General features: G+C 37.0%; 1 protein-coding gene across 4 annotated transcripts; it reads left to right on the top strand.

Moving 5' to 3' along the window:
- The first annotated feature begins 60 nt into the window (after positions 1 to 60).
- RAD51AP1 (RAD51 associated protein 1) lies at positions 61 to 22,662 on the top strand. 4 transcript variants are annotated; one of them, XM_081127875.1, is made up of 9 exons: positions 61 to 232; positions 2,364 to 2,413; positions 3,833 to 3,971; positions 6,605 to 6,708; positions 8,268 to 8,354; positions 8,879 to 9,028; positions 14,631 to 14,789; positions 18,629 to 18,778; positions 21,619 to 22,662. In XM_081127875.1, exons 1-9 carry the CDS (start codon positions 216 to 218, stop codon positions 21,750 to 21,752), a joined length of 990 nt encoding a protein of 329 aa, XP_080984001.1. In that variant the 5' UTR covers positions 61 to 215; the 3' UTR covers positions 21,753 to 22,662. The 4 variants fall into 4 exon arrangements, with proteins under 4 accessions (XP_080984001.1, XP_080984004.1, XP_080984003.1 ...); XM_081127878.1 differs by having other exon boundaries at positions 18,707 to 18,778; XM_081127877.1 differs by having other exon boundaries at positions 116 to 232; positions 8,268 to 8,358; positions 8,928 to 9,028.
- Positions 22,663 to 23,164: the final 502 nt, after the last annotated feature.

Consider the following 23,164-nt stretch of genomic DNA (forward strand, 5'->3'; position numbering starts at 1 on the left):
GGTAGACCGGAAGCGGAAGAGCAAGGTCTTGGGAAGGGAGGGAGCGGACTCGGGCTTCTTAGGACGCATGCGCATGCGTAAGGATGGCGGTACTCATTGGAGGACTGGTGGCAGGGGGCGGAGAGCTCCGGGGTCTGGATTTGGGCGGGAATTGAAGCCGCCTCGGCTACCAGCTACAGCTTGATAGCTGCAAATACCCAGCCTTGGAGAGAGCCATGGTGCGGCCTGTGCGGTGAGTAGTGGTTCGGGACATCCGGCGGAGATGGGGAGAAAGAGCAGGAAAGCGCTGTAGGCCCCTTCAGCTACACAAGACTGAGAGTAAAGGGCTCAATAGAACGGAGGGTAGCGGTGCTGGGGTGGGATGGACGGTTACTGGTAAACTCTCCAACCTCTCACTCATTCCTCAGACGTAGCCTCTCTTTTTTCCATCTCCTTGCTTCCCTTCGCAGCTGTCGACGTTTCTTTTACCCTCCCCATTCAAATAAGACCTTGTTGTAGCATGGGAAGAGCGCTTTGCATTTCACTGAGCTCCCGCTAGAGTGGTATTTCATTTGTTCATCACTATAGATCTTGATACAGCAGTTTAGGTACTCCTGTTTTATCGATTTAAACTAGGCATAAAGGCCAATTTACCTGAGTCACAAAGCTAGTGAGTGGCAGGATAATACTCAAACCTATGTCACCTGGCTCCAGATCCTCCGTGCTTTCCACTATACTGTTTGAAACGATTCCTCTACTTAGCATTTGAGGCCTAGGGTCAGCCATTCATTAAGTAAAGTTATGGAATATATTTACTTCTATACATTATTGTACTAGGTGCAGGTGGTTACATTGTAGTCAAGGGGTGAGTTTAGGGGGCCAAAGATAAACATGGAACTGTGAGAGTGAGGAGGAAAGCTGTAGTTTAAATAGGGTACATAGGATGTGCCTCTCCGAACTGAGGCATTAGTGACAAGAAGGAGATAGCCAATGGAAATCTGGGGCAGTCCAGGGAATAAGAGCCAAGGCCCTGAGCTTTACCATGTTTGAGGGACAGAAAGGTCACTAAAGCTGTAGCATTAGCAAACAGTGGGAGAATTGTAGGGGATTAAGTCAGAGAAGTAGGTAGGGACCAGAGCAGGTAGGGCTTTGTAGGCTTTAGAAAGAGTTTGAATTTTATTCTAAGTGCAATCGAAAGTCATTAGAGAGTTTTAAATAGAGGGGAGAAATCTAATTTTGGTTTTATATAGTTGACTGGTGGAGAATGAATGGAAGACCCGGTAACCAGAAGGGGAGCGGGAAAACCAGTTAGGAAGCTATTATATCCTTGGGTACTGGTTTGGATTAGGGTGTTATCCGTGGACATAGAATGGAGTAGATGAATTTGAGATGTATGGAGGTACTGCTGACAGAACTTGCTGATGTAGTGGATGTGGAGGTAAGGGAAAATAGAATCATGGATGACTGTACAATATATTTGGCCTGAGCTACTGAAGGGTTGAGCTTTGCACTAACTGAGGTGGGGAAGACTAGGAAAAGGAACAGGTTCAGGAGGTGGGGGGATCAAGAATTCTGTTTGAACATGTTAAGTTTAACACCCAAGTAGGGAAGACATAATCCCTTTGTTTGGAATAGCAGTTGTCAAAGTATGATTTGCAGACCCCTTCAGGTCCCTGACACCCTCTCAGGAGGTCCAGGAGGTCAAAACTATTTTCAGTATAATCCTAAATCATTTGCTGTTTTTCATTGCTCTGTCGTTTGCACTGCAATGGTGGTTAAATGGCTGGTGCCTTAGCACAAATCAAGGCAATGGCATCAAACTGTAGGAGCAGTCATTGTGTTCTTTACTGCTATACATTCAGAGTAAAAAAAGAAAAGAAAAGAAAGAAAAGAAAAGAAAGGCCAGTTTCACTTGAGTGTGCTTGATGAAGCAGTAAGAATTATATTATTATAGCTCAACCGTTGAACATACTATTTTTAAGTGTTGATTTTATTTTACTATTATTCAATTTCATAATTTCTAATGGGGTTTCTATATTCAGCTCTCAAATTCTTTAATTCCAAAGAGTAGGGGAGTAACAGGAGTACGCTTTATTTTAATATTCTGTATGAGGAAATTAGAAATAAGCACAGAAAATTTCTACAATTGTCTTCAGGAAAAACACTTGTGAGAGTGTTTGAGACATGAGCTGAACTAGCTTCTTTTTCATAGAAAACCATTTTTACTTAAAACAACAACTGACATTAGGTTATTCACACTTGGGAATTTGGCAGAAAGTGGAAATGAAAACTAGAATACTATTTCATTTAATGCCTAGAGGAAGGAGGAAGGAAATTATTTTTTTCACATTTGTGTAAATGAAAAATTTCTGTGTTGGTTATAGGAATAAGAAACCAGTCAATTACTCACAGTCTGGGGACTCCGACAGTGATGGTACGTAGGGATTCTTTTTTTTTGTTTTAAAGATCTGAAAATTTAATTCCTCAGAAATATATATGATATATATACATATAAATGTGTGTATATATGTGTATGTATATATATGTATACATAATGTTGAACATATTACCCAATTGCATATGAGGTAGGTCTGGAAAAATAATTTTCTTAGCATTTGATATAATTATGCTGATAATTATGATGACAAGAATTATGCAGGTAAGTAATAAATGAGAGGACCAGGTAAAGTAGTTCTTTAGGTCAAACCACTTTAAGTCCACGTTTCTCAAAGTGAGGTTTTGACTCCTTACTTTAGAGGAGAGACTGCTTTTTTTTTTTTTTTTTTTTTTTTTTTTTGAGACACAAGTGTGTTACAGAATATCATGGGAAAAACTGTACAATCAAATAAGACCTTGAAGAAAGGTAGGCATAAGCTATATCCTATATGGTTATGTACTTACTTGTCTCTCCTATTAAGGGAACTTTGGTCAAAACATAGACACACACAACAATGTGGTGATAACCAGAAGGAAAGGGAGGTGGGGACTAGGTAGAGGTGGGCAAAGGGCCAGAAAATGGGGACAGAAAGAGACTTTGCTTGGGGTGATGGGCGCATGATGCAGTGTGCAGATGATGTCTTATTGAGCTGTACACTTGAAATCTGTATAGTTTTGTGAACTATTGTCATCCCACTAAATTTAATTAATAAAAAAATAGTTTGAGAAATATGGGGTCAGATGACATTATACTTTGAAGCAGGTTTTGTATTTCTCAGACCACCAGAGCTTTCTGTGAGTCAAATACTTAGTAACTCTGAGGTTTGAAGGAATCTGTTTTTTTGTCTTGGGTACAACCTTAAGTGGGTCTTAGACTTAGGAGAAAATAATATAGAATTTGTAAGCTTTTCATCACTGTCATCCATCTCACACCAAATATTTATAAATTGCCAGTTGTGTTCTAGACATTATAGGATAGTGGTGGGGGCAAGTCACAAGTTACTATATTCTTCTGTGAAGAAGCATATACATACAGCATGTATTTATAAATGCTATAGTTTGTGATTAAGACTACATGTACCCTGAAGTGTACATACATGTGTCATGTGTGAGTTTAAAAGCTACAGCAGCAGTTTTATGTTGAGTGTCAACAGAGATACATCAGCTTTTTAGTGAATTGGCTTTTGATAGATTGATATTTTAATAATAAATTTCACTGAAACAAAATTAAACATGAGTGAGAATAAAGACAAACAATATACGAATATTTTTTAAATTGTGGAATTGAATAATTTGCTTAACCGTATAATTTGAACATATACTGTAATGAATTTCAACTGCTAAGAAAATAATTTTATTTCTTACTTAGAAAAAGCAATTTTATATATTCTTTTATTTTTGATTCACACATAAATAGATGATTTTGTTTCTGCAACTGCACCTTTAAAAAAGAAATCCAGAACAACACCAAACGAGTTAAAAGTAGAAACACCAAAACCTAAATTGAAGAATCTCCAGAAAGAAGACATCCCATTACAAGAGAAAACTAAAAAAAGGTGAGAGGTAAGACATACAGTAAATATATGACATAATATGTTAATTGAAAAGAGAAACAGATTTGAACTCCCTTTAAATGAGAGCTCAAGCAGAGTCATAGGTATGATTTTGTTTAATACTTGTAGGAGAACAGGGTTGTACCATTAATCCCCTTCTGGCTTTCTGACTTAAAATAGAAATTCACAATCCTGGCTGGGTGGCTCAGTTGGTTGGAATATTGTTCTGTACACCAAAAGGTTGCAGATTCGATTCCCAATTCCCAGTCAGGGCACATACGTAGGTTGGGGGTTTGATCCTCTGTTGGGGCGCATATGGGAGGCAACCGATTGATGTTTCCCTCTCACATCGATGTTTCTCTCTCTGTCTCTCTCCTCTCCCCCAGTTTAAAAACCAGGCAAAAGGTTTGAGTAGACATTTCTCCAAAAAAAAACCCAAACAAAACACAAATGGCCAATAAGCACATGAAAAGATGCTCAACATCCTTAGTCATCAGGGAAATGCAAATCAAAACCGCAGTGAGATAACCCTTCATACCCACGAGGGTGGCCATAAGAAAAAGACCGACACAGCATGTGTTAAGGAGGGTGAAGAGGAATTAGAGCCCCCGTACGTTGTGCTGGGAATGTAAAATGGTGCACCTGCACTGCAAGACAGAGGAGCAGTTCCTCAAAATGTTAAGCTCAGAGTTATTACATGGCCCAGCCTAGGCACATACCCAAGAGAAATGAAAGCCTATGCCCACACAAAAACCTGTACGTGAATGTAGCAGCATTATTCAGAATAGTCCCAAAATAGAAGCAATCCAAATGTCTATCAGCTGATGAAAGATAATGAGGTATATCCATACAGTGGAATACTATTTAGCAACAGCAACAAAAATGAAGCACTGATATATACACTACAGCATGGATGAACTTTGAAAACATTATGCTGATGGGAAGAAGCAAGGTGCAAAAGGCCACATATTTTATGATTCCACTAATACAAAGTGTCCAGAATAGACAGGTCCATAAGAACAGAAAGTAGATCAGTGGTTGCCAGGTGCTGGGGATCAGTAATTGGGGAGTGAATACTAATGGATACAGGGTTTCTTTTGGGGGGGTGGTAAAAAAGTTGTGATGGTTTCACAACTCTGTGACTATACTAAAAACTACAGAATTGTACACTTTAAAGGATGAATTTTTTGCTATGTGAATTATGTCTCAAAAAAATTGCTATTTTAAAAAAAATAAATCCTTCAAGGTATATCTCAGTATTTCCTTCTTTATGCAACCTTTCCTGATCTGTTTTTTATTTCTCTTCCTCTTTCACACCATCGCACTTTTTACCACCTTGAATAGGAGACGTCATAATCTGCGTATGTGGGATAATTATAAGTATGTCTTATTTCCCTACCCTCCTCATTAATTGCAGACTCCTCGATTTTGCAGACCTCGATTTAATGGACAAAATTTCCGATCCGTATTTCATATGTGAAAATTATGAAATTTTTAAATTTAACACCCTGTTAAATTTAAAATGCTTTTAACCAAGATTTGCTTATAATTAAATTAACAGGTTATTTTTTGTTATTAATTCAATGTTATTTTTAACAAATCTCAGCAAATAGGCCATATGTTAGAAAAAATACTGTAGTAATTTTGCTGGTATTAATAAATATTACATATCTATAACTATAGTCTACATATTAAATCCAAGAGTCGCAGCTTGTAAATGATCTTTGGCGAATGATTAGCACATGATCACACCACATCTCTCGTGATTGGTTCAGTTGTCCAGTGGGGTGATTTTCTGTAGCAGATTTAACGTATGTGGGCTGTTGTTTTGAGTGCGCTAAGCCACGCCCCAGCCGTGTGCATTTGTTTACTCACGGTGACTGGTGAATGCATGCATTTACTAGACCTATTCAGTATAAATTCAAAATTACAGTAATACTTAGAGAAAACTTTTCTGTGAGATTAAACTTTTCATACATAATTTTAATTACACAAATGTGTCTACTTAAGTGAAAACAGGTAAACTAATTTGTTAATTTTTTAATGTACAAATTCAGAAAGCCTACTTTATTATGTAACGGACTTTTGGCTTTCATGGACAGCCTCTCACCCGAATTAGTCCGTTATATTGAGGTTTTACTGTACTTTTGTATCCTATCTAGTGTAGCACCTCATACACAGTAAGAACTTGGTGAAATATTTGTTAAAGCTTAGATTGGGAGGAATAAATGTAAACATTTTTAAAATATAAGACCTAGAATAGCTGTCTGAGCTGGTGTGGGTGAGTTCAAGGAAGATTTCTAAGTGGAAGTGATGTTTGAGCCAAGTCTTTATTCTGGATTGAGCAGGTGCTTCCCACCTGGGTGGAACTGGTAGAAAGGACAGATAGTGAAAGGAAACAGTACATGCAACAGACATACTGCTCCTGTTTCAAACCTCCTACACTAGATATAACATGCCATTGTGACATTTTAGAAGTTACCCTTAAAGGTCAGTTATGATCGTGATTATTGTTTAAAAACATTTGTGTGAGGTTAACAATTCTTAAAATAATAATTCAGGAAAATCTCAAATTTTTCTGTTTAATTGAGATTGATAATTTTAAAAATTCATTATTATTTGTGTATCTACTCTAGAATGGCTTTAGATGACAAGCTCTACCAGAGAGACTTAGAAGTCGCGCTGGCATTATCAGCGAGGGAACTTCCAATAGTCACCATTGATGTGGAGGGGTCTCAAGGTAAAAGTAACTTTATTTTCTCTAAAATAAAGTAACCATATTTATCTCTGTAAATTTCTTATTGCTTTTGTAATCATTTCTTTGGATGAGTCTTTAGGGAGGAAAGAATAAAATGTTAATACCTTGAACTATAAATAGTACAATTTGCAGAGGGTATAATTGGATTCAATTGTTCATTTTGTTGCATACATCTCATACATACATACATACATACATCTCTACTTAACACCCAAAGTAAACTTGAGGACATGGACTATGAGCTTGCATGTTCAAATTACATCTTTGTATACAGTGAAAATTTCATTTTTTGATCAAGTGAATTGATCTTTATAGTCCTCACAACCTACCTCTTTTCTCTCAAAATTCAAATTAGTTAAACATGACCTAATGATGGTAATTTTTATTATTTACAGAGGCTAAAGGTATTAACTTGGTTAGCAAGCTCAGTAGACTTAATGGATCTCTGGTTTCTGGATCTTTCTGGCAACTACAGCAGATGGCAGTGATGTTCTGGAGAGGCAGAAATCATTGCTGGGAAAGACATTCAAACTTCTAAAATGCTTTTTGGATTAAATTATTTTGGCTTAACTTCCTTTATGTTGAAGGATATTTTTAGCCTATTATTTTACATAGGGGTATAGATTTTTTTTTTTCCAATATGTTTTTATTGATTTCAGAGAGAAGAAAGGAGAGGGAAAGAGAGAGATAGAAACATCAATGATGGGAGAGTCATTGATGGAGCCCACAACCCGGACATGTGCCCTGACCGGGAATCGAACCCTGATCGCCTGGATCCTAGGTCGATGCTCAACCGCTGAGCCACGCCCGGCCGGGCAGGGGTTTAGATTTTTAAATCAGTATTGCCTATTTGAAAATAAATGAGATAGTATTTATTGATTAGGGGGCCTTTTAGTGTCCAGGAATCAAAGAAACTTAAAAAGTGAACTGTCATATCTAAAATTGAGAAAGTAAAATTCGTCTCTCTCCTATAAGAGATTGTAGAATGTATAGCAGAATTTCCTTGGAAGTCCACTTCTTGTAGAACAGTATACTTTATAGCATGGGGATTTAACAGTACAAATGATCATTTTAAGGTTATTATAACTACTGAAGAGTATGCTAGTGAAAACGAATCTGCCTACACAGAAATAATAGTTAATATTTATTGACTATTTCCTATGTATTGGACACTACAGTAAACAATTTTCCCCTGTGATTGACATTTAATCCCACATGGTAACCCCATTTAATCCCCATACTATTTTTATCTCCATATTATAAATGAGGAAATTGAGTCTTAGAAAGGATAAGCAACTTTCCCATGGTCATATAGCCAGTTTAAGTGGTAGAGCCTGGCTTTGGACTTAAGTCTGATTAACTCTGATTTCAGAGCCCAAACTCCTAACACTAGGCTAGCCTCTCCAAGTAAAGTGCTAGTTTGAGTTTGGATCATTTATATGTATCTGGATACTGTTACATTTAGCACTAACCTTCCTACTTCTAGACATTGATTGATTAAGGTACATCTGTTTTTTCTTACCTCTCTTCCTTATATTTAGGCAGTGAAAAACGTGGCAATAGTGAAACAGAAACAACTGATAAGCCTCCCCGTATTTCTAATTGCAGTGTAGCCAGTGATTATTTAGGTAAGTTTTTTATAGTGATAATAATATTTACCTACTACAACAATGCTATTTTTCTAACTTGTATTTAAATTCCTGAAACTGTAGCTAGAACCAAGGTCTTTAATTTTGTCAAAGTTCTCTTCATCTCTTGTCTTTGTTTCTTTCTGTTTTGGTTTTCCTCTGTTTTACTGTAGACCCAATTTCTTCCCTGGTGAAGGGTCAGGAGTACCTACCCCATGGCTTCTAATCAACAGCAGTTGACCACTGAAGAAAAGGGCTGTTATCTTCCCAGCTCCAGTTTGAAAATTCTTGGGGAAAGACTCTCTCATTTTGGGTCTTGGACTTATTCTTAAACCAGACTCTGTTGCCAGGAGACAGATGTGTCATGATTGGCCCAGATTGGGCTCTGTGGTGTATTACTAGAAGCAGAGGAAGGATGAAGCTGGGCAAATAAAAACAGCAGATGTAGTAGGAGTCTACTCTCAGTTCTTTAAATATTGCCTGTCACAGAATATTTTCCATTGATTTTTATGCCTGCTCTGGAGATTTGGACAAGATTACTGAGGAAGATGATTTTCATGGTGCTCAAAGGAGGAGAAAAGCAGCATCTAAAGCTGAGGTACAGCAGAGGAAGATTCTTTTGGAGGGCAGTGATGGCGACAGTGCTAGTGACCCTGAACCAGATTTTGCAGCTGGTAAGGTACATCCTACCTCAAAATTAATTCCATGGAAATCCAGTAAAATGTTCTCACAGACCGTTAATGTATGCAAAGCGCTGTACCAAATCCAAACTTGAGGAACACACAGGACAGTTGAATTCATTCAGTTACGGCATTTGGGGGAAAAGCTTTATCTGGAGGTGACCTGTAGCCATGCCTTAAAAAATGAGTAGCATTTAGGCAGACTAAAGGGGTAGATAGCATTTCTGACTGATAGGCATAAGCAATGGGACAGACAAGTGCACGTACAAGAGTTCAGTGAGCCCTGCAGGGAAGAGTGTTGTAGAAGAGGCTCAAGGGGCAGGCAGGCACTAAATCACGGAGCATCTCAGATCCATTCCAAAAAGTGTAGACTTTTTTTCTGTAATTAGTAGAAATTCATGAAATATTTTGGATAGAAGTGATATGAAATCTCTATTTTACTACAACAGTCATTTTCAGACTCATTCAGAAATTAGGGCAAACGGGAAGCATAGTGACCTTGACAGTACATTTGACATATTAATTAAAAATTAAAATAATTCCATAAATGTATGCCAAATCAGATGCTATTGTTTGATAGATTTTAACATGCTATCAACAAACAATAACAGATTTGTTAATCAACATTCCACAAATATTTGAATACCTATTATGTGCACTATATTGTAGATATTAAGGATACCACAGTGCAAAAAACAGTTCCCTTAAGGAGCTTAAATTTGAGTGAGGGGACATGGACAGTAATCAAATATGGTAAGTTCTCCCTTAAAGCGAAATGACGTATAACAAAACCAATTTTACCATAGGCTAGCTGATATAAACGAGAGGTAAGTTTCCTGCAGCATCTCAACGTTATAACGGAACGACATTGAACAAAATGACATTATTCGAGGACCTGCTGTATATAATGTGTCAAGTGCCATCATAGAAGAGCAAGCAAGAAGAGGAAAGCAGGGTAGAGCCCAGAAATCTGCCTTTTTAACCAATTCCCGCCCCTCCACATGACAGGTGATCCCAGGGCAGGTAGTCTATGGATCTTACTTTGAGAAACACTAATAGAAGCAGAGCACCAAAAAGAAAATACCCTTAAGAAGCATAGCAGAGCATGAACTAAATACTTCCCAACTTAAGATTACTTAATACAAAAAACCCCCACTGTAATCAAAATATCTCCTTGGTTCCAAAGTTTCAGTGTCTTTTCCAGGGATCATAATTGTAACACCCCCAGAAGGTAATTACCATTATTTGATGCATACCTATCAGAAAAAAGAGTAAACAATTCTGAATTGCAGGACTACTTAGCACACTAACAAAATTAATTTAATAAAAGATCAAAACATTTGCTATGTATGTGGAAGTGAAATCACTTGCTTTGCTTGTTGAGTTTTTGAATTTGTGGGTTATGTTTCTAGTGGACGATAGATATTTAAAAAGAGGACCATTGTGTTACTTGCATTCCAACTTCAGATAATCTCTCTTGAACCATTTTATAATAGTAAATTTTTATGGAAATCCTGATTTGGATAGTAACTTTAAAATTGCCCCTCTACTCTTCAAAGTAAATAGTTAAGGACTTGAATAGACATTTTTTGAAAGATGATACACAAATGGCCAAAAAGCATATGAAGAGAGGCTCAGTGTCACCAATCAGTAGGGAAATACAAATCAAAACCACAACAAGATTTCACTTCACAACTCATTAGGATGTTAAAAAACAGAAAACAACGAATGTTGGTGAGGATGTGGAGAAATTAGAATCCTTGTGCACTGTTGGTGGGAATGTAAAATGAAGCAACCACTGTGGAGGACAGTATGGCAGTTACTAAAAATTAAAAAACAGAACTACCATATGATCTAGCGTTTCTACTTCTGGGTATATATCTGAAAGATTGAAAGGAGGGTCTCAGATACTTGCACAGTCATAGCAGCATTATCAACAAAAGCCCAAATATCCACTGACAATGAACACATAAACAAAATGTGGTATATACATAAAATGGAATATTATTCAACCTTGAAAAGGAAGGACATCCTGTCACATGCTATACCTTCAATGAACTTTGAGGAATTATGTTAAGTGAAATAAGCCAATCACAAAATAGAAATACTGTGATTCCACTTATATGAGGTATCTAAAATTTCAAATTCATAGAAATGTAGTAGAATGGTGGTTAGCAGAGATGGGTGGAGGGGGAATGGGAAGTTGTTTAATGGGTACCGAATCTGTTTTGCAAAATGTAAAAGTTCTAGAGGGCTGTTGCGCAAAAATGTGAATATATGTACTTAACATTGCTGATCTGTATGCTTAAAAATGGTTAAATTAATAAATTTTATGTTATGGGGTTTTTACCACAATTTAATTTTTTAAAGGAAATAATCAGTTAAAAAAAAGTAAATAACTTGGTTCGGGGTTTTCTTACTCAATTCTGTGTAAACAAATGTTTTTTAAATGAAATATGAATCATGCTTTTGAGAGAAAAAAATTTTTTATTTTGAGTTCCATATAGTTTAACAGTGATTTAGGATATAGGAAATATGAAAAGTAGAAAAGAAAACATTTGTTGAAATATGAGTGCTTCTGAAATTATGCTGGATATGAGGATTACAAAAAATATTTCTAACTGAAAATTATTCTTCCTTAGACAGATTCAAGACCTGTAGCTGTTTGGGGAAAATGTGGTTGTCAAATGGTGATTTTACTGTGAATTCTGATAATAAGGGTTATAACCGTAACTAGGACAGTAATCACAATGGCAAGCCGTTGTGGTAAAAATGATTTGTTGATTAATGGACTGTTTGAGTTATTGGATGTTAGACTGGTTAAGACTTTGGGAGAAAATGCTGCTAGTGGTTCATGTAGTAATAGACACTTAATAATTCTTGAGTTCTGTTTTGCAGGATGCAAAAGTTCTGATCTTCTTGCATCACTTGTAGACTAAAATGACTGCTTCTCCTCTAGATCTTTGAGAGTTGATTCCCCCCCCCCTTTCATTTTTATGGTTTCCACTACACTACAAGTATGGCTCTTCTCCCTGAGAAGCAGCCCTTCAACCCTTACAGGGAGCTAACTCGTTAGCTGAGGGGTGCTAACTGCCATCTAGCCTGTGCTGTGGATATACAAGCTTCAAGCAAAACTTTTTCATTGCCTAACTTTCAGACTCCTCCGCTGTCCCCCAACCCAAGAATGCAAAAAGCCTTACACTGTTTTACAAAGCTCCTAATCTACTCCAGCCAAGACTGCTTTACCTTAAATTGAAATACAAACATATTCCTCCTTGCTTAGTATACTTTAAGTTGCAATACAGTTTATTTTTATTCACTCTAAGCCCAGAATGACTAACAACTCTCCAAACCCCTCAGAGTTGGTATTTATTATACTTAAGTGTGCAACTGGTATCATTTCAGACAACCTGAAGGGGCTATTTTTGAGGCACGGCTCTTTTCTTTAGGTGACATGTCAGAGTTTTCCCCTTGTATTGGCTCACCCTAGATGAGAAGAGAAAGGGGTCATCTGTGACCTTCAGCTGGAAAAGAAAAGTGAAAATTGGAGCAAACATAAGACTTTTCTTAAGGACATCTAGTGATTCCCAGAATCCATAGCCTTGGTGTTTGGGCCTTCCAGATTTTCTAATCCTGTATGCTAATGACTTGGGATTCTGGGAGCTCCATCTTCCTACCTCCAAATTATTTCACTGCTTTCTCAGTTGACTGAGGAAGATCGGTTGATAAGCTTGGTCAGTAGAGAAACTCAGCTCCTACTGTTTATCCTCAAGCCAACAAAAGAACACATGCAATACCAGAACTGTTGGATACATAGGAAGCTTTGTCTTGATAGATTTTATATTCTAAACTTTTGGAGAAATTTTTCCACTACTTGCCGTCCCCTGAATCTAGATTCTCTTGAGACTCCAGAAATAATTACTTGATTTTGCAAGGTACTATTTATAATAGCCTTTATGTCATCTGCTGGCCTTATATGGCTAATTCTATATAGCACAGTAATCATTATGTGAATATGTGGGTTGATCACTCCTATCTTTTTAAAAAATTATATTTGTGTGGAAAGAATGATAGCATAAGGAAATTGTAATTTGAAGATCATAATGACCATCATTAATTTAGCGAAGTTCATCAATGGAAGGCTGACAAGGATCTTTACTGTGGAGAATTCAGGCTGGCCTCAACTGAACCAACAAAGAGCAGGACAACCACACATTATGTGCTGTCTCATACGGTATAATACGAAGTACAGAGCATCACCTATGAAGTGTATTCTTACCAAATAATAATAATAATAATAATAAAGGTGAGCTCGATTCTAATTGAGTCCTGAGAAAATTCCAGCTCACAGAAAATGCAAGAATAAATTAAATGATGCCAGGAGGGAAAAACAGACACATCTAGAATGTGGGACATTATATAGGACAACTGACTTGGTTACTTCAACAAGTCAAAGACATGGGGGAAAAAGGAAGGAGATATTGCTCTATATTAAAAGTGATTAATATGAGCTGGATAGAAGATGATACCAAGAAACTCCTATTAACATTGTTAGATATGATAATGGCATTGTTTTTTAGAGATGCATTCTGAAGTACATAGGAGTGTAATGATACAGTGCCTCAGATTTAATAAACCCAAGAAGGAACAAGAAGAGAAAGGAAAAGGGAGATCGATGAAACAAATGCACCCAAATATTGAGGATTATTGATGTTTGTTATCTACTGTTGTGTATATTTGAAATTTTCATATATATTTTTATTTCGTAACATAAAATATATTTCATATAGATAGGTAGGTAGATACTATGTACGGTGGGCAGAGCAAGGGTTATCCCTGAGAGGTGAGATTTCCTTGTGTGGTCTACATCTTCAGTAAGCGTGTACTGCTTGACCACCAGGTCTTCTCCATGCTTTTTCCCAGAGTAGCTGTGCCTACTTAGCATTTCATCACTGGCTTATATCATCCCATGCAGTACAGAAAAGTTTGGGAAATTAGAGGCGTGTCCCAAATGAAATCACATAGCATTATCTGTTAAGATTGTTATGGTATGTTAGTCTCCTCAATTCCCAATGTGTTTCTGTTCTAGAATGTTCAAGTTTATGTGATTAAGGGAAGGTGTACTGTTATTAATACCATCAAGGTTATCATTCTGAAAGAGTAGCCAATGTTATACCCTACTATTCTTTTCAAAAGTTATTGAGTTAAACTGGTAAAATCGGAAGTAAAGATTACTAATGGGAAATTATAATGATAATAGTTATAGCAAACAGTGCTGTTTTGCTTGCTGTATGCCAGATGTTATTGCACATGCTTTACCTATATTAACTCTTTTAGTCCACGCAGCAACCCTGTGATGTAGGTTTTATGATTATTTCCCACTTTATGTACATAGGAAACAGGCACACAACATGTAGGTGGAGGGGCCAGGATTCAAACCCAGGCAGCCATGCTCTCCGTAACTGCAGTGTTTGACGCAGGAAAAGACTTAGCACAAAGGTACACAATAATCTGGTGCAAAAGCTGTAGATAAAGTTAAGGCCATAGAAGCCTCACTTTTTGTAACAAAGATGAAACATGTAATCTTTTGTTTTAGGTGAAGATTCTGAGGACGATTCTGATTTTAGTGAGAGTGAAGATAATGATGAAGACTTCACTATGAGAAAAAGTAAAGAAAGAAAGAAAAAAGAAGTGAAGGTTAAATCCCCAGTTGAAAAGAAAGAGAAGAAACCTAAATCCAAATGTAATGTATTAGGTAAGCTTAGTTCAAAACACTTAAACTTATAAAGAAAATGTATTTGGTTTATTTAATGAGTTTTTCTTATTTTTCCCTTTGTTCTCCTTAAAAGTTTTTAGATGTTAATTTCCAGTTAAAATACCTAGAAGAAAGCAGGGAGGGGTGGGGAAGGGAGAACAGCAGACAAGTACTGAGCTCCACTCCTACCTAGCACGTCCAATGTATTACCTCCCTTTAGCACTGACTGCCACCCTCTGAGATAGATGTTATCACCTGCATTTTGCAGTGAGAAAACTGAGACTCAGGTTAAATAATTTGTTGGAATTCTTACAACTAATAAGTGAGGGGCTAGGGTTTGCGCCCAGGTTTGTCCATTCAGGCCCTAATCCACTGGACCATATTTTCTCCAGGCAATTAAACAGGCAACTTTGCATGATTCTGACTTCTTGCTTTCATGCTTGATTAATCTTTGATTGAGAACCCTTTTGCCTTTTAGGGCCTTTTTGTTTTTTTCCATTTGAAACTATTTTTACAATAAAACTTTTGCATTTTGTGACAATTTCAACATGTAACATATCTTTTGTAAAAGAAGTGAGGATATTTTTAATTCATAATATATGACATAAAATTATAACATAATTTTCAATTACTTGATATATATTTTGATGTCTTATTTGCTTACTACAAAAGCTTTTTTTTAAAAAATATATCTTTATTGATTTCAAAGAGAGGAAGGGAGAAGGAGAGAGAGAGAGAAACATCAACAATGAGAGAGTCGTCATTGATGAGAGAGTTGTCATTGATCGGCTGCCTCCTGCAGGCCCCCGACTGGGGATGGAGCACGCAACCTGGGCATGTGCCCTGACTGGGAATCGAACCATGATTTCCTGGATCCTAGGTCGAAGCTCAACTGCTGAGCCACGCCCGGCCGGGCTACAAAAGCTTTTTAAAACTAAAATTTCCTTTATCCAGACTCCATTTCTTAATGGTGGGAGTTGCTTTTACCTTAAATAGCATGGTGTTGAGTACTTGCTAAGAAATAAGGATTAAATACTGATTTAGTCATGTTCCTCTCTCCATTGTATTCTGAGTTAATGAGGTTTAAATTATTATTATTCTTAATTGACAGATTGATCTGGTTTCAAGAAATTACATTTCAAATATAGGGGCTTTTAGAGATAAAGCTGTGTATTAGTTTCTAATTGCTGCTATAAAAAATTACCACAAATTTAGTGGCTTAAAAATACCACAATGTATTATTTTACAACTCCGCAGATCACAAGTTGAAAATGGTTCTCACTGGGCTAAAATCAAGTTTTCAGCAGAACCATGTTCCTTTATGGAGGCTCTAGTGGGGAGACTCCATGTCTGTCTTTTCCAGCTTCTTGAGGCCACCTGCGTTCTTTGACTAGATGCCCACTGCCATCCTCAGAGCCAGCAATGGCAGGGACTTGCTCACATCACTTCGATCTCACTCTCACTCCCCTGCTTCTCACTTTCACTTATAAGGACCCTTGTGAGAACATTGGGCTCCGCCAGATAATTAAAAATAATCTCCCCACCTCAAGATCCTTAACAGTATCTGCTAAGTCCCTTTGCTATGTAAGGTAACATATGCACGTGTTATGGGAATTAGGATACAGACATTTTCAAACTGCCATTATCTTGCCTACCACAAACTGATATGAAAAGTCATTAACACCCTGGCTAGTGTGACTTGGTTAGAGCGTCGACCCACGCACCAAAGGGTCTCGGGTTTGAATCTCAGCCAAGGGCACATACCTGGGTTGCAGGTTAGATCCCAGGCCCTGTTGGGGCGTGTTCAGGAGTCAACCAATAGATGTGTCTCTCACATCGATGTTTCTCTCTCTCCTTCTCTCTCTCTCTCTTCCTTCCTCCTCCCCTTCTCTCCCTCCCTCCTACCCCTCTTCCACTCTCTCTAAAAAAATCAGTGGAAAAAATATCCTCATGTGAGGATTACAAAAACGAAAAAGTCATTAACAATATGAATATATTTTATATTTTCTTTAGATGTTTGTACTTTCTTCAAAAAATACACTAAAAACTAAAACTAAAATTTTAGTTTCCAAGTTGGACTTCACCATATAAAGTCTTCTATATATCTTGGAGCAAGTTGCTTCACAAAGAATTTTAATATATGATATTAGAAGTATAATTTAACTCCTAAGTAATGGGATTAAGAATTAGAAGAGATGGATCATATTTCTAGTTCTACCAGTAATGCACCGAGTAGCCTTTGAGAGCCTTTCATCTGGCACATGTTGTAATTTTTTTCCTTGGGGGAGCAGGTTTCTAGATCTGTGCTGTCCAGTGTGCTAGCTACTAACCTCTTGTAGCTATTTTACAATTAAGTTAATTAAAATTAAATAAATTGAAAGGTCGGTTCTTTGGTTTTGCTAACCACATTTCAAGTGCTCAATAACAATATGTGCCTAGTGGCTATTGAATTGCACAGCACATGGAAATATGGGACATTTCCATCATCGCACAAAAGCTTCTGTTGAACAGCGCTGATTGAGGGAGTGTAAGTGTTAACATTAAGAAGACTATATAGTGAAAATTTTCATATTCATACACATTTAGATATCCCTGAGGTATCTCAAAGCTAGCATTATCTGAAAGCAAATTTATATTCCCCCTGTCTTCCTCCCTTCATCTCCCCCCCCTCCAAAAAAAAACAAACCCAAACTTACCCCCCTTCCAGTGTTTATTCCCTGGGTTAATGGCACCATCAAGCAGTGCCCATGACAGGGACTTGCAAGTCATGATGATTTCATCTCTATCACCACCTCCCCCTGTCTAATTACTAAAAGATATCTAATCTGCTGTTTTACCCCTCCATTCTCCCCCTTCGTTCAGGCCCTTATCACCTCTCACGTGGATTACCATAAGAGCCTTCTCAGTGGTACATTGCCATACACTTCCATCAGAAAGATGTTTTCAAAGTGCAAGTACTCCTGAGAAAAATTAATGCTTGACTCCTTCACTTATTATGCAAAGCTCCCCATCAGTCACCTGCACCCTGTCTACATCGCTCACCTTTCCAACCCTTGTCGTCTGACTCCAGCCATACTGAACCAGTAGCTGGTCCTGGAACTCGCTGCATCCTCCAGCTTTGCTCTTACTCCCTCTGCCTGAAAAACTTCCTCTAACTCATCTTTACCTTCAGCCTTGATTTGCCTCCAGTTAACCTCACCCACCTCCCTGTGACTTCTAAACCTATGCAGATATACACATGGAGTGTAGGTTCCCTCCTACGGGCACATCTCTGGAGTCTGTCGTATCTCTTATCACACTGCATTACATGCATCTCTTTATTTTGCTGCCCTTTCTACTAGAGTCCAGTGCCTGGACCATAGAAATTCCTTGGGAGCAGGACCTATGAGTTACACTCTTTGTAACCTTAGAGCCAAATACATTTTCTCACTGACACACACTGATGAGACACTGTTGTGCAGTGTTTAGCAGTATGAACTTCAGAGTCAGACCTGGTTCCTAATCCTGTTTATAACACTTACCAGTGATCAAACGTCACGCAATTTGCTCAGCCTCTCTGTTTCCCTTGCCGACATTGGGGATAGTAATGTCTGTATCAGAGTTGCTTTAAGGATTAAAGATATGTTTATTATATGCTTACTACACTGCTTATCATATAAATTCTCATAAAAGATGACTATTCTTAGACTCTCGCTAAATGTTTATGGATTAATAAGTGTTTTTCAAAATGATACTGCCTTTTTAATTTTTCTAAGATTATATAACTAAAATTTTTACACATACATGCTAGACTTAATCTTCCTCTGTAACAAACTATCTTGTGTGTATTTTCAAATAAGCGACTTCAGTAGGTTCTGCTCCAGCTGCCGTCAAATCAGAATCTCAGCCCTCACCAAAAAAGGTTTCTCTTTCTTCAGAGGCCACCAGGAAACCATTACAAATACGCAGTCCTTCGGCTGAAAGCAAGAGGGCTAAGTGGGTCCCACCAGGTAAGATATATTTATTGATTAAGGGCAGGGGCTTGGAAAATTTCCACTGGTAAATTGTTTTCCTAGTTGTAATGTTATACATATTATTACATTTTCTTCAAAACCAAGGTTTTGCATTTATTCATCATTTTATCATTCCCTCATATTGAGCATCTAGATTGTTTATTAGTAAGGTTGCAATAAGCACAAACATCCCTATTTTAGAAGTCTGTGGGCACATCCTGATTATTTTCTTAGGAGAAATTTCTAGTAGGAGAATTACAGTGTCAAAGAGTATTAACTTTTAAGATTACTGATTTGTGTTTTTGGCAACAAATCTGTTTGCTCAAGACCTGCTGACTTCCACAGTCTGACTGAAGAAGCATCAGGGCCCATACATGGGAATTCCTGCATTTAACAAATGCCCTAGCAAACTTGACCTCCAGCCGTATGAACTTGACCTCTTTTTGTTTTCTTTTGTTCCACAACCGAGTGTCACTGATGCTTCAAGAATTCTTTGACTTTCACCCTTCTTGGCATTACTAAAACCCTAATGCAGCCCTATTCATTTTATACCCAAACTATTGGTGGCTTCCTAACTAGTTCTGTCTCCACTTTCCCTTGTCCAACCACATGAATCTTCTATTCCAGTGAAATTGATACATTTTTGCCTCTTAAACATGGTGTTTATATTCTTCTGTCAGCCTCTCTTTATCCAGTTTTCTCTTTCTATTTCTAGTATGTCTTCTTCATTTGTCCCCTCTCCTCTGAGTCATTCTAAGTCTACTCAGGTTTACTTTACTTCTTTTCAGTAACATTTCTTAATTGGTCTACAGTGGTCACTCTCCTAGTCATAACTAGGTATTAATACACATTTAGGCCTGAGACATGATTATTTATTTCCTGAGTCTTCATTTCATCATCTGAAATATTAGGCCCTGTATAATCTTTAAAGTCTCTTCTGATTAAAAGAGTCTAAGGTTTTAATGAGGACTTAAAAGTTTTTTAGAGAAGGAAAGCTGGAAGATTAGTTCCTGAACTAATCATGCCATGTCTGGCACAGACTGGCAGAAATTAGGGGGAAGGGGAGGGGCAGAGAATAACCAAAGAACTTCCATGCATATATGCAAAACCCATGCACTCGAATAGTATAGTGTGGTGAAGGCCTGGGGTGGGGGCAGTGGGGAAACGGGAGACATCTATAATACTCTCACCGCTAAAGATTTACAAATTAATAAATAAAATTTAAAAAATGATGCCATGTCATTTAAAGGATAATCCTTAGTATAGTTCTCCTGAGAATAGTGATTCCAGAACAAAAGGAATTTAAAAGAAATTATATAATGACTAGAAATTTAAAGTAGCACAATCAAAAAGATAGGAGATAATGGAATGATATGGAATGGATGGGAAAAGAGTTAATAGCGTAAAGCACAAAGTGCTTGTAGAGTCATTGTGTGAAAGGGTAGGGCAAGCAATGGGAGGGAACGGCCCGGGTCATAAACTTCAGTGAGTAGGGATTGTTGGAGTTGAGAGCTCACGCCCCTTTGGAAGGAAGCAACTGTTGCTCAGCTTCATCTAGTTGTTTATGTGCAGGATTATGGGCCTGTTATTTCCAGATCTGAATTTTTCAAGACAAGCCAGAAATCTAGATTTCAATGTGAAATCTACTAGTTTTTAAAATGACATTTTCTTTACACTATGTGGACCAAACAATATATCTGAGAGCTAGATATGACCCTCAGGTTGCCAGTTAGTTACTGTTTTATTCAAATATGAGAAGACCGTCAAGATCCCAATGGGAAAATGAACCAAGAACATGAATATACTAATGTTCCCAAGAAATACAACTAGAAATGAATATGAAAAGAGTTTCAGTCTCACTGGTAATTAGGACATGTAAGTTAAAATAATAAAATATTATTTTATACCTCTAAAACTGGAAAATAATAAAACAATATAATCTAGGGCACTCTGGGTTATGGGGTAGCAAGTATAATGATTTACTATAAATTTATAATCCTTTATAGGTAGGACAGCTTGACAGGAGCCATAAAAATAAGCCTGCCCTTTTGCCTAGAAACTAGTCTTAGGAATTTATTCCTTGAAAAGAATTCAAAAGAAGAAAAAGTAATAAGTGGTCAGATTTTTATAACTTTATATAAAAATGGTGAGAAATGAAACAGTTTGAAAGTTTGTTAAAAGAATTTGATATATGGCCAATACATGCAATTAAGAATGATAAATCAGATGGTTAGAAACATGGAAATGTTTATAAATCTTTACCTGAAAACACACACACTTGTACTTCTTATGACTACAATCATGATCAACTATGAACATTTATGTGGATAAATTTTGAAATTTAATGCTTGATGGAAATAATTGCTACGTTAGAGTGGTAGCATAAATGAAGATAGTATAAATAAGTAAAAAAAACCAGTATTTGTCATGCTTAAAGTGATTTAGTATTTGAAAAAATAGATTCTTTCAAAGGAGTACTTGTAAAAATTGCAGGATTAAAAAAAAATGCATTAGATTTTTCTACTACTTTAGAAATGATTGCATTCATTTTTTATGCCTCTACAACCAATGTTATTTGCTCTTGATTTATCTATTTCATTTTTTACACTTGGTTTTGGTATCATGACCTTGCCTTCTAGGGATGTTTGAAAATAGGCGACACTGTATTTTTTTCTGCTCTTTAGTACTCTCCATTATTTTGATCTTGTTTATAACTTGCTAGAACTTGTATAGCAGAATAATGCTTAACTACATTTTTTGCTTCTTTTGTTTTATAAATTCATTTTTGTTAGGAGATTTCTAACATTATGAGCATCAGGTGATATGTTTTCTTTCAGCGGTGTCTGGGAGTAGCAGCACCAACAGCCCACTGGCAGGAATGTCTGTTAAGTCTCCAAATCAGAGTCTCCGCCTTGGCTTGTCCAGATTAGCGCGAGTTAAACCTCTGCATCCAAATGCCGCTAGTAGCTGAGTGTGGTAGTGAAGAAATGTTTGTTTAAGAGAATCCGTTTAACAAGTGTGTTTATATTGTAATATAAATGAATCCTTTAATGTCATATAAATTATCTGCCAATTTTGTGATTATGTTCTCTGAAAAGCTATTCAAGACTTCAGTAAGAGGTTTGTTTATAAGAATTATCTTGTATGTCATTTCCTTCTAAAGAGCATATTCTATATCCTTATATATAATAAGTCATTGCCATTAAGTGGTTGTCTATTTGACATGGAGGAAGTCCACATTACATGCTGTTTTTTTCTAGTAACATGAGGTTTCTTTCTAGCTTTGACTAGTTTATGGCACCTTAACTTTGTTCAGAGTTTATCTGGCAAAAGAAAACATCCCCATTTTTTTTAGGGGACATTTCTGGAATATGTTACTTAAGCTACATTGTCAGTTTTATTGCCAAGCTGTTTATTATTTTAGCCAAATATTTTTATAGTAAGAATTCAGAATGAATTTACACATTAAAATAGGTCTGTAATATGGCATATGTCTCCTACTTAGAAATAGGTGGTTATTGTAGAACAAATAGAATTTCATGACATGTTATGAAGTCCTCATTGCCAAAACCTTTAATAAACTTGAAAAAGTTTTGATATGCTCTTTTCCTTTATTTCATTGCATCCATCTGTCTCTACTGTCTGCATTTCATGACAAAATGAATGCTTAGCCAAAATCATTAGCTTTTTGTTGTAAATATAAAGGGAGAGCTGTTAAAGTAATCACTTTAGGTTAAGTCAGTGCTTTCAAGGGTGCCTGTCGAGTACCCAGTTGTCCCTATTATGATATTAGATAATGTAGCTTTTCAGGAAACTTAGATCTGAATTTGTGAATAAAAATAGTAATAGATATTTTATATTTATGGTGAGAATTTCAACCAACTCCTCATCACTTTTTGATAAAAATTCTTCAAATTACATTAACCATTAAAAAATATATAATACATAGCTCAATTCTTGGTTTATGGAAACATCTATGTTAATGTGAAAATAATTTAGAATTATGATTAAAATGAGCATTTTCTTATTGCTATTGTCCATTTTTTATTATCTAGTGTACATTTTTATACTGTCATATACCACCTCACCTACCCCAGGCCACCCCCCCCCCCCTTTTTTGTAATCCTCACCCAAGGATATTTTTTCCATTGATTTTTAGAGAGAGTGGGAGGGGGGAAAGAGAGAGAAACATCGAAGTGAGACAGACACATCATTTGGTTGCCTCCAACACATGCCCTGACAGGGGCCAGGAATGAACCTGAAACCCAGGTACCTGCCCTTGACCTGGAATCGAACCCGGGACCCTTTGGCGTGCGGGCCGATGCCCTAACCACTGAGCACGCTGGCCAGTGCCCACTCCTTTTTAAAAACATATTTTCCAGT

This window comes from Miniopterus schreibersii, assembly GCF_964146895.1.
Source record: "Miniopterus schreibersii genome assembly, chromosome: 2".
NCBI lineage: Eukaryota > Metazoa > Chordata > Mammalia > Chiroptera > Miniopteridae > Miniopterus > Miniopterus schreibersii.

Coding starts and splice junctions, on each gene's coding strand:
- RAD51AP1 (XM_081127875.1), top strand. Junction 2,414..3,832: donor TGGGGACTCCGACAGTGATG/GTACGTAGGGAT, acceptor ACACATAAATAG/ATGATTTTGTTTCTGCAACT. Junction 8,355..8,878: donor TGTAGCCAGTGATTATTTAG/GTAAGTTTTTTA, acceptor CCTGCTCTGGAG/ATTTGGACAAGATTACTGAG.